Source organism: Trypanosoma brucei, chromosome 10 (assembly GCF_000210295.1).
Source record: "Trypanosoma brucei gambiense DAL972 chromosome 10, complete sequence".
In the NCBI taxonomy this organism is placed as follows: Eukaryota; Euglenozoa; class Kinetoplastea; order Trypanosomatida; family Trypanosomatidae; genus Trypanosoma; species Trypanosoma brucei.
In genome coordinates, this window is record NC_026743.1 from 2,680,189 (window position 1) to 2,694,979 (window position 14,791).

At 49.6% G+C, this 14,791-nt stretch overlaps 7 protein-coding genes across 7 annotated transcripts; 6 read left to right on the forward strand and 1 right to left on the reverse strand.

The window, feature by feature from the left end:
- Positions 1-53: 53 nt before the first annotated feature.
- Positions 54-371, forward strand: TbgDal_X13810 (hypothetical protein, unlikely; the record flags this gene model as incomplete). Its single annotated transcript, XM_011780246.1, has 1 exon — positions 54-371. One exon carries the CDS (start codon positions 54-56, stop codon positions 369-371), a length of 318 nt encoding a protein of 105 aa, XP_011778548.1.
- A 1,029-nt stretch (positions 372-1,400) lies between these two features.
- On the forward strand, positions 1,401-3,590 carry TbgDal_X13820 (hypothetical protein, conserved; the record flags this gene model as incomplete). The annotated part of the gene is made up of 1 exon (XM_011780247.1): positions 1,401-3,590. One exon carries the CDS (start codon positions 1,401-1,403, stop codon positions 3,588-3,590), a length of 2,190 nt encoding a protein of 729 aa, XP_011778549.1.
- Positions 3,591-4,437: 847 nt separating this feature from the next.
- Positions 4,438-4,767, reverse strand: TbgDal_X13830 (hypothetical protein, unlikely; the record flags this gene model as incomplete). Its single annotated transcript, XM_011780248.1, has 1 exon — positions 4,438-4,767. One exon carries the CDS (start codon positions 4,765-4,767, stop codon positions 4,438-4,440), a length of 330 nt encoding a protein of 109 aa, XP_011778550.1.
- A 91-nt stretch (positions 4,768-4,858) lies between these two features.
- Positions 4,859-5,224, forward strand: TbgDal_X13840 (hypothetical protein, unlikely; the record flags this gene model as incomplete). The annotated part of the gene is made up of 1 exon (XM_011780249.1): positions 4,859-5,224. The coding sequence occupies one exon, from the start codon at positions 4,859-4,861 to the stop codon at positions 5,222-5,224; it is 366 nt and encodes a 121-aa protein (XP_011778551.1).
- A 1,020-nt stretch (positions 5,225-6,244) lies between these two features.
- TbgDal_X13850 (hypothetical protein, conserved) lies at positions 6,245-10,330 on the forward strand (the record flags this gene model as incomplete). The annotated part of the gene is made up of 1 exon (XM_011780250.1): positions 6,245-10,330. The coding sequence occupies one exon, from the start codon at positions 6,245-6,247 to the stop codon at positions 10,328-10,330; it is 4,086 nt and encodes a 1,361-aa protein (XP_011778552.1).
- Positions 10,331-10,675: 345 nt separating this feature from the next.
- TbgDal_X13860 (hypothetical protein, conserved) lies at positions 10,676-12,613 on the forward strand (the record flags this gene model as incomplete). The annotated part of the gene is made up of 1 exon (XM_011780251.1): positions 10,676-12,613. The coding sequence occupies one exon, from the start codon at positions 10,676-10,678 to the stop codon at positions 12,611-12,613; it is 1,938 nt and encodes a 645-aa protein (XP_011778553.1).
- Positions 12,614-13,360: 747 nt separating this feature from the next.
- On the forward strand, positions 13,361-14,374 carry TbgDal_X13870 (hypothetical protein, conserved; the record flags this gene model as incomplete). The annotated part of the gene is made up of 1 exon (XM_011780252.1): positions 13,361-14,374. The coding sequence occupies one exon, from the start codon at positions 13,361-13,363 to the stop codon at positions 14,372-14,374; it is 1,014 nt and encodes a 337-aa protein (XP_011778554.1).
- Positions 14,375-14,791: the final 417 nt, after the last annotated feature.

Below are 14,791 nucleotides of genomic sequence, written 5' to 3' on the forward strand. Positions count from 1 at the left end.
GGGGGGAACACACCAGCAACAACAACAATCGCATACCTGGAAGGCTTGTGTAAATGTTTACCGTGAAGCAACGCGTTGGGTCTGCCCGCCTTCCCGCATATTTATTCGTCACCATAAAGATTTTTTTTTTTTTAGAAAAGAAAGAGAGAGAGTCAGCCACACACACACACACACACACACACACCCCCCCCCCACACACACACACACATACATATACACACACACACTCTCTCTATCCCCCCCCCCCCCCCCCCCCACACACACACACACATATCTCACACACACACACACACACATATATATATATATATATATATATATATATATATATATATATACGTTTTCCTGTAAGTTTAAAATACTTGTTTTAGGATTCATGGTAAGGAGAGAAAAGTTATATAATGATAACATGAATATACATATATGAATATGTACGCTTGTGGAGGAGGAGGTGTGTGTGTGTGTGTGTGTGTGTGTGTGTGTGTGTGTGGGGAACCCTGGCAGCGGGAAAGTACATTAACTTTTCCGGTGTAGTAGGGGTTATAAGTTTTTTTCTTTCTGTTTTCCCCTTTCACCCCCCTATTGTTGTTCCCTTTTTTTTTTTGTTAAGCTTGTGAATCAGTGGTGCCCTTCTCCATTGCCATCAGTATTGTAGGCGAAACGGTATTCCTATACTTTTGTTTTTCTTTCCTTTCTTGCAGTCCTTTCCCCTGTCTTCACTCACAACTGTTGTGTGATACATTTGATTACTTTTTTTTTCTTTCTTTTTAAATTTTGGCTGCACTTCTTTCGCTCCATGTACAGGTTTACAGAAGGCAGTTTTCTTGGGAAAGAGTGTGTTACTTAATTTCTATGGTAAGTGAGTGAACAATGGATGATTATGACGTCTCTAAGGTCGCGCACAGTCATTGCTGGCACACCGTAGCATTCCTTGAAGCATATCTTTTCTCTTGTCTAAAATTCCCCCCATTGCTGCGGCATTTACTTGCTGGATTTCACCCTCATTCTTGCTTGTTACTCTTCTTCCTCTTTGTCTTCTCACTGTTTGTGTTTCCATGTGCCCTTTTTTAAAAAAATTATTTGTTGTATGTACCTTTTCAGGTATTGTGAGTGAATAACACATTAAACAAGCCAGAAATTAAGGGACGTGAACCTAATAGGGACGCTCAAGGGAATTGGGGCGGGATAGTGTGGAGTGGTGAGACCCACTGAAGTAACGGCAATCCCTGAAGAAGAAAAAAAAAAAAGAGAAATAATTAAAGGTAACAAGGGCCACATAAACGCATACGGAGACGTGCTGCGACTTTGCCGGTGTGCCTTCTTAGACTTAGCGTATCCTGGAGTGTGCATTTGACTCCTATCGGACTTGCTTTCTTTTGGTCAGAGACAAAAAAGAAAACATGAATATTTTTTCCTTTGGGAGGGAAAGCATGTGCTCTTTCTCGGCCACAGAGGGAAAGGAGAGTGTGCCTCTAACCGCACGGTCGTATGAGCGATCCCGGTCTGAGCTCTTCGAGGGCCTTACCACCACCCGTGCCGTTGCTCTGCAGGCGACGACCTCAAGTAACTTCCCTTCGAGCAGCAATGCGAAGCAGGTACCTGACGGTGAGGGTTTGTTTTCCATGGGCAGTTGTTCCGTATCCACGGACAAAGTGGAGGAAAACTCAACCATCTGTGAGACCTCCAGGTCTGCTGGGGGGAAGCAACGGAAACAGAAGGGTCAGCAGAAACCCCGTAAGGCAAAAGCGAATAACTCTAGGGACGATAACAAGAAGAAAAATGCGACGAATACAAAGACGCCGCAGCGGACGTCACGGAAGAAAAGCGGGAAGCGCAAGAAGAGAAGGTCTAGTTGTCGAAGTATGGGTGAGGCAAGCGTGCGGAGCAACGGGACACCTGCAGAGGGAGAGATTGAGAGTAGTAATGCTGAGTCAAGTGTTCAGTTACCACGGCCCTTTAATACCCCAAAGGGTGTACCGGCTGTGGTGCATGTTGTGGCACACAATATCGCAGAGATGCAGGGAAGGAAAAGAGAAAGTTGCGTCCAATCGCTCTCGCGCCCGTTTGAAATGTTCGATCGAATAGTTTCCAGGCCCGAGTGTGGCAAGGATGCCCAGGAAACACCTTCAACAGCGGCTTCCCACAGCGATCTTCACACCTCTATATCTGTGTTGAAGGGGGAAAGCTCCACGACCATCGATTTACCTGAGAGGAGTAATTCTGTGGTTGGCGTGTTTGCGACTGCAACAACTCCGGCACTTCCTTCTTCGCCGCCGCTGTATGGAAGGAGCAGCAGGCGTGAACATACAGCGCGTGCCGGGGATGGTACGGCATACTTGTCGTCGTTGACATTTTCATCATTACTGGGTTCCTTCCAAAAAGAGCAAGAGAAAACAGAAAGGCCCCCAGCTAAGAGCCCCTCCACCCTTGAGGGTCTTACTCGACACTCTCTCACAGATATGGTTGAGGGTAAAGTCCCGAGTAAAACTGAACCTGTTGTAGAACGGCTTCTCGCACGCACTCTGAGCTCAACTTCTGAGAAAGAGCGTACGGCGACAATTGTGTTCGACCTTGACGAAACCCTTTGTAACAACCGCGTGAACGGTCCCGCCATACTTAGACCCGGTGCGATTGATATACTGGGAAAACTGCGGTCGCTATATCCCCGCTGCATCGCACCTGGGGATGGGGGCTCGCCAGTTCGTGATGCAAGCGCCTCCGCGGAAAGTGTAGGAAACTCCGGTAGCAGAAGCGGACTAGTTCCGACGGATGTGACGGCCGGTAATGGTCCTTTGGTGCAGCTGGAGATTGTTCTGTGGACCGCAAGTGTGGAATCGGTTGCACGTCCCGTAGTCGATCGACTTGACCCTGATGGCACCATCTTTGATTGTGTTATATGCCGCGACGCGCGTTGGTACGACGAATCTGGATACACAAAGGACCTGCGCCTTCTTGGTCGTTATATTGAGCGTAGCGTAATAGTGGAGAATTCTCCCCTCTGCGTGAAGTTGAATCGGCGTAACGCTATTCTTGTGAGCGACTTCGTGAGGAATCGAATGGACCGACAACTGTACGTAGTGTGCGTTATACTTTTGGAGTGGCTCGATAACGTGAACAATCTATTGCTGCGAAAACATATGATGCGTGTCAATATGGAGCGTCGGAGGGGCTGTGGGATGTCCGATGGCGGAGAAAGTCCCGAACCGGAAATGCCGCCGAGCGAGGCCCAACTAAGGGGTTCAAAGACACCTGGCCTCACAAAGCCGCATAAAGCGGATATGCTGGGCTCGACTCTTCCTTTGCACGAACTTGAGCGAAGGGCTTCTGCGATTTATTTTGTGGGGAGCCATCCTTTTATTTCACCCTCAACGCGTCTTGTTAGGTCGTCTGCTTGCCAACAGGCGGTAAGGTATCTTTGTGGAGAGGGATTTGCCTCTGGGAAGATGAAAATCATCTCGAGGAGGCGCCCGGCAGCAAAACATGCGGCAGTTACGCCAAACACACCAAAAGGAAGATCTTCTTCGCTTACTTCCATTTCACCTGCATCGGTCCCTGGAAGAGCGCCTTCGCGGGAAGTGTCGTGTTCCTGATTTTCTCTTTGTCTTTCGGGTATGTTGGTGCCACTTGAGGGGTCATATGTGTGCTCGTGACAAATGCCCTGTCATTCAGCAAGGAGGTCTGCAGCGGCACATGTGCAGAAAGAAATGTGTACCCACCATCGCCTACGTGCAAGTTCCGCTTCGTCATCATTTCGTTGCGTCGTTGGCTTTCCCCCTCCTTTTCCTTCCCTGTCTCTGTATGGTCGAGTCTGCCACCTCACTTGCAGTGTCGCAGCACGATGCCTAGATTTCACAGAGTTCGTAGCTTGTGCTGCGGCATGTTATTGTTTGTGTCGGTTCTAAACGATGATTGTTATATATATATATATATATATATATATATATATGATGTTGCTGTGCTTGTGAGGTAGTAAGGGTATACCTGCATGTGCATTTGCATGGTTAACATGAGGGCTGCCGTTGCACTGCAGAAATCGTTAAGTGTGTAGCCGCCGTTTGGGGCCGGCTTCTGCCCCCTTTGTTTCACTTCTTTTATCTCTATCTTTCACTTTTCATTTTCCCTCTTCTATTTCGTTTTTTTCCGTTACCCACCCGTTGGGAGAGTTTTGATCGCTTATTTTGGAGCGTGGGTTGCAGTGGTTTGCACGGTGGTGAAATATTTTTCCTTATTATTTCGCTTTTCATGCTCCACTTAAAAGATATGTATATCTATATTTATGTGTGTGGTGAGGTATATGGAAGAGAATAAAAGGCCAAACTAAAATGCATGAGGGGGAGGGAAGTTGTGAGGCACGAAGAGGGGAAGTGGAAGGGATGGAGGAAAGAAAGAAAAAGTTCAAAAATAACCCCACCCTCAAAAAAAAAAAAAAGAGGAAGACTAGCGCGAGGGAGATGAAAAATGGAATAATCTGCATTGAGGAATTGTAAAGAAAAAGGCGAACACACATGCACAAACATACAATAATGGGTGAACCAGCGATGCATATGGTTCGAAATAATGTAAGGGAGTTGGAAAAAATTTGAAACGGTGCCCGTATCTCATTTTCCACTTTTTTACATCTTCTGCCGCCTTTGGTTTAGCCCTTCTTTCTTTCCTTTGGTTGAATTCACATGTTCCTTTTCTCTTAAGTCCGTCTGGAGTTCTCATTGAGGATGGGATGGAGGGTCGCCGTTTAGTATGCATATATATATATATATATATATGCATTTGTGTATTGGGAAAATCAAAAATTCCGTCAATGAGTTGGTGTTTTTTTTTTTACTTTTTAATACCTTTTTAAAACCCTTTTAAAACAGCAATGTTAGTTGTTGCTTTTTTTTTTTCCCCTTGTTCTCTTCTATCCAGTAGGGGACTTTCCCTTTCCTTCAGAGATTGTGCCGCAAAAAAAACCCAAAGGTCTGTTTTGACAGTTGAGCTCGCTTCCATGCAATGCAAAAACTATGTTCATAACTATCTCTATATCTCTTTCTTTCTTTTTCCGCCAGCCACTTCCGTCGTATCGCGTCACCCCCCTTTTTGTTGTTTTCCCCAATTTTCCTTCTTTTCTTTTTTACGCTTCCGTGTGTGCTTTCGTAGAGGATGGTGTGGGGGTTTATTGCCTCCTTTTTTTTATATTTTTATTTTGCAGAGGTGGGATGACGACAAGGGGCGGGGGGAGCGGTGAGGGACGAGGAGACATTTTGGATGAGTAATGTGATAATATCACCGCGAGAGCTCGACGAGGGTTCGATTTATTGCGTTTGTAGCGCAGGGGGGCACATGTGTGCGTTTAGAGAAAAATATCATATCTGATTCTAGGTGCGTAGGTGCGCGCGCGTGTGTGTGTGTTTGTGTGTGTGGGGAGGGAAGCCGCTTTAGTTTCATGGCTCCTCAAGCCGCTGTGCCCGGGAATGCATTCTCAGGTTATGGCACAGTATGAGGGCCGTATAGGGTGCCACTTTTTTGTTTTTTTTTTTCGTGATGGAACTGTCTCTGTTCATACTTTTTGTCTTATCCCTTTAACATTTCACTTTTTTTTTCCTTTACTCCATCTTCACTTTGTCTTGCGGATATTCAGGTACATTTGTGACGCCGCATGTGAAATACTGGGGGAGGGGGAATTCTAGCTGGGTTTGCCCTGACTCTAACCTCACTTTTTTTTTTTTTAAAAAAAATCCTTCCTCTCTCCTCGGTGGATGCCATCGGTGGCTGCGTTGGCGCCACCCCCCTCCATCGATTTCTCTTTTGTGTCTTCGTTCTTTCACTTAATTTCACTTTTTTTTATTTTTGTTTCTTCCATCTCCCCCGCCTCCCCCAAATCATGCCTGCCCATGACTCTTTGCATATTACAACGCTGGTACCACCTGCAGTCGTCCGTCAACTTTCTTCCGTTTGAATTGGGTGTGAGAGGAAGAAGCAGCCGTATGAGGGTACCGGGTCTACCGCGACTGTTATCGACAAACAAACCTCCGCACATACGGTAGCACCAAACCAATACAAGTTCACGGTAAAACTTGAGTATCAAAGACCAGTTCCCCCCTTTGCTGCCCCATAAGCTTAATTACCCTAGCTGTGCGTCTTTCTATATGAAAAATAAACGCATGTTTACATATATATATATATACGTTTGTGTGAATGTCACTTTTTTTCCTTCTCCCCCACCATACTCTTTCGCTCTCGCTGGAAGTACAGGATAGCTGTGTATATGTTATGCCGACGTTTCCTCGAATCACTGAGTGCGCCGCCGGCAGGGCTCACACTGCCGTTGGCATCATCACGTTTCAGTTATCGAGTGAGTCCTGTGTTAAATTCAAATGCAGTTGGTGGTGACACAGGGGGTGTGGATGACCGGCTGCACGTCACGCCCTTCTTTGCTTCACTGTTTCCCAATCACTTTGCGGTAATAGGGTCGTGTGCAGAAAACAACAACTCCGCACTTTCATTAAAGTGCCCGCTCACCGCAAGGAGGGTTGCAGCGGCACCGCGCGTCACCGAACGTGTGGGGGATAGAAAAAGCAGTGTAAAGGCACAGCCGCTTCATCCTTGGCACGCTATTGCAAATATTAAACATGCTGTTCTCTATGGTTCAAATGGGGAGGACGGAGACAACAACCCCGAGCCTGATGCAAGTGGAACATCTCAAGCAAAATGCTGCTCGTTTACTATGCTCGAGGGGAGCCGTGACGCTGGAACGTCTACCGACGCGCAGCTTCACACGCGACGGACCACGGATTCGGATTGCGCAGATAAGGAAGACGAGGAGCTTTTGCTCACTGCTATGAGGGCACGCCTGGCACGCTATTCCGTCCGAAATGATCCTACCACCAGTTCCAACGCCGCTTCCATTTGCAGCAACAATTGCACCGATGAAGATACGGAGAAAGCCGCTCGCGACAGTGTGCCACATAAGAAACCCCTTACTCTGGAGCGGGTGATGCACGCTTCCGCCTACGCATTTCACCACACGTTTGAGGCCCTTGTACGCGACAAGCAAGATTGGCTGGCGGTTAAGTTGTTGCGCCGCTGGTGGCATCACAATCCACATCTCTTTCCACTCGAACTGCAGTTGCAGCAGCGAAAGGAGGTTGCGGATGTTTTGCGTAGGGTACGGTTGGGGGGAGAAATAATTGATGATCGAGACCGACAGACTATTGCAGAGTGCTTGTCTCAAGTGCCTGCCAAGAAGTACCTGGTTTCGTCTGCGTTATTCGGTCGTGTGTTGATGGTTGCACTCAGAATGGGCGACGCGGTGGTGGAAGAGGAGTTCGTACTGCGTGAATTGCTTTATGACGCCGTATACGGCATAGTTTGCGGAGGCTGCTTAGCAGGTGCTGAGGACACCTCTGAGGTTGCGGACACCAAGTCTTGCGACATCGGCAATAAACATGGTGTCGGGCCCAGTGATGATGCTTTGGTGGTTGGTGTGGAGTCTCGATCCTCCGAAGGGGGTCCGCAGTTTCATCTTTACAAGGAGAAATACGAAGACTGGCTGGTGTTCGTTGGGGCTATTGCAGCAGCCGCGATGCTAGAACGACATGCGGAGAAGTTTCAACGTGAACATAACCGCGGGTTAACATACGAGCGTCTTGTCCGCGCCGTACGCGAAGAGTATGCCGACTTCATGAACAGAGCGTGCCACCCACAACAAGGGCAACAATCGTGGTCGAGCGTTCCGTTTTCGGCGGACGTGAAGGAAAGCCTGCCGGTTTTGCCAGGCTGGGCCAAGATGCTATTCACAACGGTCTTCCGTTGTTACGAGGAGTCTGGAGTGTTTCATATTTCACCTGCCCGCCGTCCAGGCAACTGTGCTCTGCTGTGGAGGAATATTCATGCAAAACTTCTGGAGAAGTTTCCACACGTTTTTCATGCGGGAAGCACAGTCGCAACGTTGCTTTCATTGGAGGCACTTGAGGAAGCAGCCGTGTCAGCCATGGGTACGCGCCGTCTTTCCTTTGTTGGGAAAGAGGAGGCACTGTGCCGGTGGCGACTGGAATGTCTATCCTGTAAAATCCCATTTGAGCTGTACGGGGGTGTACTCAATGGTGGTGAAAATACCGATGTGGACAATCAGCAAAACGTGGGGGACCCATACAATTGGCCATTTAGTGACTTGCCGCGTACGTACAAGCAGCGTCGAGCTCGTTTCGTTGCATCCTACAGCACCTTCTCCCACAACGGCGACCGAGAGAACCTCGCCGCGAGTTCTTCCCTCGCGGACAGCGGTCGACACCAACTTCACTGGAAACACCGTGAGTTTTTTGGCTCTGGGGTTTGTCTTTCTTCCTCTCGACCAAACATTCCTGTTTTCACTTCCCCAGAGGAAGTATACCGCTGCGAGAGGGATGCTCTGGACGAGGTTGCTGATGCGTGGCGTTGCACGGTTGAGATATTTCGTGATTACTCATCACTGCCCTTACTTCAACTAGACCCTGCGTCCTCAGCCTTTTCGGCGAATGACAGCCTACGGGGGTGCGATGGCGATACAGCTTTGGAGGTTTCTAAGCCGTCCATGTTTGTTTTTCTGCGCCTTATGTCCCTGTTGGCCTCGACGGGCAACCCGCCAAATATCACTGCTGAGAAAGGATCGGCTGGTGATCTGCACTTTCCTCTGGTGGAGTGTATCGAGAGGGACATTATCCCTTTGTGTCATCCGAGTGTTGCAGCACACTTGCGCCGCTGTTGTGTTACCCATTTATCACGAAGTGGCACGCGGGGAGTGCGGCTGCTTTTGGCTCAGCACCAATTGCTCTTGTCGCAGAAGTTGAATGAGGATGCTGCCTTGGAGCGACTCCTGACCGGGTTGTTGTGGTCGGGGGGCAATGGAAGTCACGAGGGCGTGTGTCCTCGTGGCTGCTTCTCCTTTGGAAGCGGGTCGTTAGCATGGCAGTTTATTGCCCAGCAGCGTCGCACTTTCTCCTCTTCATCTGGTTGGTTTATGCTTGATTTGATTCTTTCGCACTTGGTGACGCTCTCTCTCTCGATACCTGATGACCACAGGTGTGCGGTGTTCGTTTCCTCCAACATGATTGCCGTCGCAAGTGACAACGCGCGTGAAGACACCGCTGTGCATTCTTCACTTCGGGGTGAGTTGAGTTGTAACCCGCCACCTGCACAGCATCTGTATGTTTCGCTACTACAGTTGCTGGCGTGGGTCGTTGAACAGGAGGAGGTAGGTAAGATTGACAAGTGTCGGGGAACCGGAACTACATCGGCTACTGATGCAACCGCTGGAGTGGATGTAGAATTGAGCTGTGAATGCACGGATGGTGAGCTCCCATCGCTGCATGAGACTGCCCATCACTGGCGGACTGTTCGGCGGTTCCTTTGCAAGGTTTCAGGTTCCCCATTTTCTCGCGTTCCTTTTGCGCCATCGGTGTTGGAACGAATAGCCCTAATCCTCGTTCACACCTGTCCTGACCTCGAACTGCTTTTAGGGTCATTACTTACCCTTTTGTTACAACATCAGAGGCAGCAGCTTAATAAGAAACTTTTTGCCTTTTGCACGAAATCAACATATGGACCAATGAATGCGGGGCAGGACGATACCACGTCTCCTATTACCCCGCGGTTGTTGTCAAGTCTTTGTGGATTGTTGGTGATAAATGGAGTGAAGGGGCGTGGTGTGTTGGAGTGGCGTACCCGTAGGGGTGCTCCCGGTTGTGGCAGTGAGGAGGAAAAAGTCTCACTCTGTGAGTGGCACTGCTCCTGCTTTGAAAGTGTCATGCAGGATAGCCATTCGTCTTGTGAGGGCCAAGATACTCGTGGGAGTGGTCGTGGCGCTGCGAGTGTTGCAGGTGGCGAGGACGCGATGGAAGTAACGAAAATCGGGCAAACTGGAGTTGAAGCGAAGTACCTTGTGGGCAGCGTCGTACTTGGTATAATCGTAGGGGACAGTAAATGGAAGTCATTTTCTGCTGACAACTACAACGTGGCGCTTTTTCTCGACTCAATCCAAAATGACGATAGGGGTGTGTGCGCCAGGGGTTCCAGTGCTACTGACGGAAAGGGCGTTTTCCCCCTAGGAGTTGTGCTTCCGTCGGTGCAGATGACTTCTCTATACCCCGCGGGTGTGCGTCAACGTGTCACAAGCATCAAAGATGTTTTTCGGGAGATGCAGCCCGATCAGCGCTCACGAGTGCGGCAATCTCTATCGCAGAGGGAGCGTACGGAGGTGGGGGGAATGCTTGCTGATTTTATCTTACCCGGGGCTGACGCAGAGGAGTGTGATGGAGACATTGTGCGTCAATTCACACAACCTGGGGCTGTGAACGGGGTATGCCACCGTGAGTAGTATATCTGGGATCGAGGTAGGACGCTTGATGTCCCCATTATTTCAACCTGTCCACCAAAAGTTGTTGGGCTCTTCGGGATACTCACCATTTGGCGATGCAAAATGCATATTTCTACCTGTTGTTGACATGTGCACCGTCTGAGGAGCTCGTTCCCATTTTGTGGAGGGGGCGGCTATTGTTGTGCATGGTTAGTTTTGAGGCATCCCACTGCTTCGTTGATGCCGTCATTAGCACTCTCTTGGCTTGACTGCTCTTTTTCCCTTTGTGCAATTTGGTTTTTGTCGTGAATGGATCGAGTTTAAGTGGTGATTAGAGCGTGCAGGTGCTGTTTGTGCAATTAACACATGAGATGCGCACGTTTCTATCTTATACAGTGGAGGCACACGGTTGCCGCTGGCACCGCCGCACCTCCCCGTCGTAAGCGGCAATTCAACATGAAGGAGGGAGTCAGGGAGCCCCGTCCTCCCAGAAGCACTGAAGTGAGTGCATCACCAGCTACCGTATCCACACCGTATCGGTCGCCTAGAGGCCTCACGCGCCCCCTTTCTCAACGAGAGGAGTATCGTGCCTTCCAACAACAGCAGCACGAGGCCTTGTGCAATCGTGGGATTCCAGGGGAGTGGATGACGCCATTGCCATCACGTGTTGGTATTGACGAGCACGGTTATGAGGCTCCCCGAGTTACAAAAGAGGAGCGCCGAACAATGTTGCAGCAGGCATTAGAACGCAACGCAGCATCGGTTGTGGAATTCACGGATGGTGGAGAAAGTGACATTGAAACCCACGGAATGAGTTCTAGCGACTTTCATTCGCGGGATGGATGGACGACGATACCAAAGGAATCGGCACTGTATAGCAACATTTGTGCGCGTGACGAGCTTCAGTCACGCGCGCGTCACAACTCTTGGTCTCTCTCCCACCTGCGAGGACATGAAAGGGAAACGGGGAACCTGGCAACACCAGGTTCGTCGGCTGAATCTATGGACAAGGACTGTGTTTCCGTCGCCTCTGAAGACGTTATTGATGCTTCACGAAGACGGCGACATCAGGACGAAGGTTCCTATACAAATGTGTTGGGGGGCGATTTGTTAGAACCGAACTTTGAGAGCATTGGGCAGCCGCGCTCAACTTATGGGATGCGCAAGTTGTTTGTTGCTGGGCTTACAGGTTACGAAGGAATGATCACCAAGGGGGAGGAGGCACTCATATGTGGAGAGTTAATGCTCTTGTTACAGGATCGGCGCGCTGCGTATATCGCAGAAGAAACACGTTACTGCGTCAATTTGTACGAAAAAGAGCTTGGAATCCCGGGGAAGGACACACTTGCCTTCGCAATGGACCGTGCCCCCACTCTACAGGCAGTGCTGGAACGGTTCTTTCATCTCGGTATTATTCCAAGTTTGCCCAACATATGCCAAGTCAACGAGATGATCGGTAACTTCTCGGGGTATCCCGTCCACAAGAAACCGCACACAGTAGGACCATACGTTGGTATAATGAATCTCGTTTCGACCACTGTGATGCACATGCAGCACGTAGACAGCCCCTGGTTCCCCCGCATACATATGAGCCCACGGTCCCTTTTCATCGTGGAACAACCGTGTTTAGGGGAGTACAAAATGGGTTACAAACAAACACACCAGCCCTTTCACGCCTTTGAATATGCTACGCGTGTATCTAAAGATTATCGCATCGAGGTGATGTTTGCTACGGTTGAGGTCTCACACATGCGGTGCCTTCGTGAGGCCGTCGGCCTCACCGACTATGCACGGGTCAAACAGCTTGATGGAGGGGGTTCTGACGGTGTTCCAAGGCGTCAGGAGCCTCAGTTGACCGAAACGGCTTCGTCAAAATCGTGCGTAACACGGAGTGGGGAGGAAAATGATATGTCCTTGTTTGTCGGTTCAGCTGATAGGTGGATTGAACGTCTGCAACGTCAGCTTCATGCGGCTGAAGTCGATAATCGTGGGTCTTCTGGGAGAGAGACGGCAAGCGTTCAAGGCCCCTGCCATGATGGCAATTTGCTCAGGGAACAACTACTTGCTACGGGGAGCATTGGTTCAAAGTCACGACCATTTGAAACTTCTAACGCAGCGGAGGAGGAGGGGCGGGGCGCAGCGGCGGAAAATGGTGGAGGAGCGAACCAGTCGAGGCGCCGGATAATGGCTCTGAAGGCACGCTACGAGCTTGCAAAGAAGTTAAGAGAGGAGCGTGGACCGGAGGTGTCTAGTGGTATGCGCGTCATCAAGGGCCACTCACCGTTGGAAAAGCCACGGCTGTAGTCGACTTTTTGTAGTAGTCACTCCTTTTGGGTGCCTGCACCCCTGGTATTTCATCTGCTTCGGCTCGTGCTGATTTACCGTGTGGGCGAAGGTGGATCCTCTATGCTTTCTGATGCAAAGTTGCTATTCCCATTGTTCTAGAATTCGCTTGCCTCCTCGAATTCAGTGGGATAGGGGAGGTGGTTGCGATGGTGGTTTGTGATGATGGTGGCTAAGGGGGGAGAACAAAGGACACAGGGCTGTGTAGGTCGTGTTTTATGATTCCATTGGTCTTTTGCCCGATGCGTACTATTGGTGTGCAAGTTGCGGAGGGATGCTGTTGGTGACGGTTTGTTTCCCCCACTTTTTTCACTCATTTTTCTTCTTTTTGTGCACTATCGGGTAAGCATCTCTAATAAATGTGGTTTGCCAGGTGTATATATATATATATATATATATACCTGTGTGTGTGTGTGTGCGTGTGTGCTCTACTGCACTCTAAGTAGCAGGACCATCACTTTGAGTTCTCTCTCTTCCTTTTAAATTCCTGGAACGGTACGGCCTCGTGAGGGGAAGGGGAAAGTCATTTATGTTTCTGCCTTCATATCTATATTTTTTTTTGCTTCGTCCACTTTCCCCCGAATAACAACATAAGGTGTAGGCGTGAGACCTACTTGTGTCTAGTGGCCGTGTGTAGGTGGCAGCGTTGCAACAACGCTGTGAGAACGCCTGCTGTGGCTTTTCTGCGGAGGGGTGGAGAGAAGCCTCATGTGGCGCCGGGGGATTTTACTTCTCGCACCTCCTCGCGTGCTCTGTCTTACAATGGCGCCAGGTGGGACTATGGCGACGGCGCTCACGCAACTCGGTTACAAGCCGTACACATTTCGTCACACATTTACAGAGGGACGCGTCGGCACGCATCCGCAGGAGTGGTGCGCGGTTCTTGACAAGGAGAAGGCTTTTGACTCCACTATTTTAGGGAACTCGCAGTGTGGGGCCGCAACAGCGGGTAATGGAGTTAGTTTTGATGCACTGGTAGGGCTACCCAGTACATTGGCATTTGAATCCATACTAAGGGAGTGCCCTTTAAGCACACGTGTTATTCTCGTAGAAGAGACTGACAAGGATGCCTGGATGAGAGAGGCGGAAACAACGTGGGAACTGCTTTTGCAGCAGACGGAGCGGGCGGCGCGCCGACGTGCGGGCGCGTACCTTCACAAAATGGTCCAGAAAATGACCACGGGCATAGTGAGTGGGGGATGTGGAAAAAGAAAACAAATATCACCAGTTGCTTTTATTGATATGCTTGAGGAGCGCATCAAAAAAACTGTTCCACGGGATCGGTTGCTCGTATATCGCTACGGTGATGGCTGGGAGCCGTTATGCCGCTTCCTCTCCAAGCCTCTTCCAACTGGAGACGGTACCGAACCTCTGCCTTTCCCAGCGCGTGACGACGGTACATCTGACGTGGCCTATTTGGCCGATCGACTGCAGCGTGTTGATCGAGTTGTCTGGTGGGCAACATGTTGCCTTGTCGCTGCCGCTATTGTAATTTACACACCCTTCTGCGCTCAACTGCGTGACATTGTGGCGGAATATTACGTGGACTATCGTGCCTCCTTTGAACCCCTTTTGGAAGAGAGCGCTGCTTCTGGTGGCAAACTCACACTCCGCCGGGCTCTCGTTTTGGCGAAAAATACAACAATGGCTTTTGAAGAGAAGTTAAATGAGCGTGGGGGTGTTGTTGGGGCGGCGGGTGAGGCGCTGAGTAAACTTACGTAAATTGGAAATTCTTCGCAGCTACAGCTCAGAGGAGGCCTTGTAGGTTTGGGCATATCGAACCGTGGTGCTGGTGCTGGTCGTGGTGGCAGAGTGTGCCAGGGAGAGTTGTTTGTGAACTGGAGAGGGCACGAAATAGACAAAAAGAAAGGACCGAGCAGATAAAGGGGTAGCGAAGTCAGGCGTTTCTTGCCTTTTTTGTTTTGCTTTTGCTTTTTGTCTCAAAAAAAAAAAAAAATACGCGCAGCTTCACTTAACGAGTCGAGTGGTTGCATTAGTCCAATTAGCGGCATTTGTCACACCGGGGCTAGAATGTGTGTCTACCCACCTGTGTACTATATGCTTTCTCGTCGTTGATTCCAATGAAACACTTTCCTCTTGGCGTTTTTTTCTTTTCGTTGACACGTGTGATTCTGTTTC